We start from the raw sequence: 3,446 nt of genomic DNA on the forward strand, positions 1-3,446 counted from the left end.
AGAGTAAGAGATTTTTCACGTATTATTGTTATTTATGCAAATAAGAAATTCATTCGAAAAATTAATGGCTTTAAAATGAAATTGTTCCATGCAAATGATAACTGATTTAAATTGATTTAAAGATTTCGACTCTTCGATATTTCTGAATTTAGTTTTTAAGCAAATATTTTTGTGTTTTTCTGTATTCTATAATTATTTTGGTGTTGAAATGATAATGTTAGATTTGCATGTGAGTTCAACAGCTTAGAGATTAAAGTCTTGTGCTAAGTGAATACATCTTAGGGCTTTTTACATTTACTGTTACTTAGAAAAGTAAACATAATACGTTTTTAACTCTATGAACCTAATTTAATTAATTAATAGACTTATTTGTCATCCGTAGACTTTTCGATTCACTACACATAATAGATGAATTTATTGATCTACTGTCATAAATTATTAAATTAGTAGTTAACAGATATAATTTGTAAGTTGTTAAATTTTATTATATTTTGTATTGTAATAAAGTGCTTATTAAAGATTAAAGCTTAATTTGTAAAAACGTCTTCCCCTCACTCAATTTAATGAAATTCCACGAGTCCCTTAGCTTTGTTTAGCCTACAGTTTAATAAGAAATTTTGTTAGACATTAAAGTTTTTCAAAGTGTAATAATTTTTCTAAAAGTTTACATAAGTACTCATTGGCAAATATTTGTATATTCGATTTTAAAATTAAAATAAAGGTTTCGGTATTTAACATTTATTGTGTTATATGAATTTTCTCTTTCCATTTTCAGGGCAAGATCAGATGGACGTGCGGGATNAATAGACTTATTTGTCATCCGTAGACTTTTCGATTCACTACACATAATAGATGAATTTATTGATCTACTGTCATAAATTATTAAATTAGTAGTTACCAGATATAATTTGTAAGTTGTTAAATTTTATTACATTTTGTATTGTAATAAAGTTCTTATTGAAGATTTAAGCTTAATTTGTAAAAACGTCTTTTCCTCACTCAATTTAATGAAATTCCACGAGTCCCTTAGCTTTGTTTAGCCTACAGTTTGATAAGAAATTTTGTTAGACATTAAAGTTTTTCAGAGTGTAATAATTTTTCTAAAAGTTTACATAAGTACTCATTGGCAAATATTTGTATATTCGATTTTAAAATTAAAATAAAGGTTTCGGTATTTAACATTTATTGTGTTATATGAATTTTCTCTTTCCATTTTCAGGGCAAGATCAGATGGACGTGCGGGATNAGTGTAATAATTTTTCTAAAAGTTTACATAAGTACTCATTGGCAAATATTTGTATATTCGATTTTAAAATTAAAATAAAGGTTTCGGTATTTAACATTTATTGTGTTATATGAATTTTCTCTTTCCATTTTCAGGGCAAGATCAGATGGACGTGCGGGATTCGTGAATCTAAAGAATTTGGATCATGTTAAACATCGGGGCAACAATAAAGGCCTATTGGAGCAGGACCAACCCGCAGAAATTAATTTTGGAACGTCCATTTTAGAAAATCACATCAGTCCTGCATATAAACAAACAATGGATAAGATCCGGCCATTTTACAAAATTTCGTGCGATCGCTTTAACAGGTAAGTGATATTACTGCTTATACGTAATACATTTATATCAAGTTGATACGAGCTTTTTGTCCTTAATTACTTATATTATACTGTTATCCACTTTAGACGTTCTCAAATCATTATAACAAACTCAAAGAAAATCTAAAATTTTTAAAATTGAGTTTAGTTATTATTAGACAAATTTTTCTTTTATTCTTCAGAACTCGCCTTGTTTAGGTAACAAATATATGGTCACTCTATATATTTAACACAATGAAGATAATTATTTATATGTCTATATTTATCTACACATAAAAAAACAAGCAGTTACGTATTCTTCGGCTTCATTAATAACTATGGAGCTCTGTCGGGATGTTATTGAGTACGTCGTTAAGCGACATATGCATCCTCTATATATATTCAAAGTTCGATAGTGCGCCACTATTCACCTCTGAAACCAAATTTAAACAGACAAATCTCAAAGACAAGAATTACATACATTAACGAGTTCTGCACATAACTTTAAATTTAATTAGAGGAGGCCCTACAAGTTCACAAAATAGTAATAACTTTAATAACGTCGGAAAGGCATCAAAACTTTAAACGTGAATTAGAATGCATTTTCCACTATGTAAATGGACTAAGAGTTGTGTTGCCATAACTTAACAGACATCTAAGCGATATTTTGTTTATTTCATGAAATACTTTAGACAATATATAATTAAATATTTTCCAAGTAATACATTATAATTTCTCTATAAGTTTTATAAATATTTACTGCATTGTAATTTTTTTTTTCTACTTATAGTCAGAGATTGGTTGAAGAAGAGGACGACAATGAATTAAATCCTGACATTATGGGTCGTCCAACCAAAGTAAAAATGATTGAAAATTTCAGAAAAAACGAAAATTGCATGGAAAATGATAACACCATTGCATATAATATTGGACACACCATTGGATATACCATCGGTTGTGCCATTAAAGATACAAAGAAATTAAAAAAAGCCGGATCGTTCTTTAAGGCCGTATGGAAGCCAGTAAAGAGGTGAGTTTCTGTATATGTCAGTAAAAACAAAGTCCGATTTAGCTCGGTCATTCGTTTGCCTTTACATTTCTCACTAAATACAGTTTGATACTAAACCATAGTACCTCAAACAGCAACAATTATACACAATATTAAAATTTACGCAGAGATTTGAGCTTAAAAACTTCGTAACTATTATGAGAATGGCATAACTTCCTTACATTTTTGGTGCCATATCGGTATTTAACAAACTAGTTTTATTTATAATTTAATGAAAAAATAAGCTACAAATGAAAATAATACTAACGAACAATTATTTATGAATATAACATTTTACAACTAATGTAATATTTGCATTAATCAATATAACCACAGCCGATATTGCCCTCTCAATATGTATTGATAAATTTCAAATTTAGATATGTTTTAGTTAAATAATTATATTTGTTTTGTCACATTCAGATCAGCAAAGAAGTTATGGAGAGGAATGAAAAATGGAGAAACTGAATACATTCAGTTTGATTAATGCTCTCTTTGTCTCCATCATTTGAGTCAAGTATCCATCTGCTTGATTTGGTCCGAGTTTGTCTCGGGTAAGAGTTTAATCAGAATATTTTTGTATTTTACACTTAACACTTAGATGATTTTCTACCCTCAATTTATAAATTAAACATCACTTTTATCACCGATAGAAATGGTGTTTTGGCCATAGTAATATAAGAACAGAATACATGTATTAACGTGGAGATACATCATGTTCTTCATAACATTGAGATTTTACATATAGACAGACTGAAGTAAGGTTACAGGGAATTAGAATTGTAGGGGAGACCGGGGCAAGATCGGCATGTTAAGC

The 3,446-nt window shown here is 28.8% G+C and overlaps 1 protein-coding gene across 1 annotated transcript; it reads left to right on the forward strand.

Moving 5' to 3' along the window:
- Positions 1 to 1,380: 1,380 nt before the first annotated feature.
- LOC111616605 lies at positions 1,381 to 3,294 on the forward strand (the record flags this gene model as incomplete). The annotated part of the gene is made up of 3 exons (XM_023357997.1): positions 1,381 to 1,593; positions 2,372 to 2,611; positions 3,053 to 3,294. Coding segments are annotated over 3 exons (517 nt in total), but the record flags the coding sequence as incomplete, so codon positions are not given.
- Between the last annotated feature and the right edge of the window lie 152 nt (positions 3,295 to 3,446).

This window comes from Centruroides sculpturatus, unplaced genomic scaffold, assembly GCF_000671375.1.
Source record: "Centruroides sculpturatus isolate CEXI.00-Female unplaced genomic scaffold, Cexi_2.0 scaffold3641, whole genome shotgun sequence".
NCBI classification, from domain to species: Eukaryota; Metazoa; Arthropoda; class Arachnida; order Scorpiones; family Buthidae; genus Centruroides; species Centruroides sculpturatus.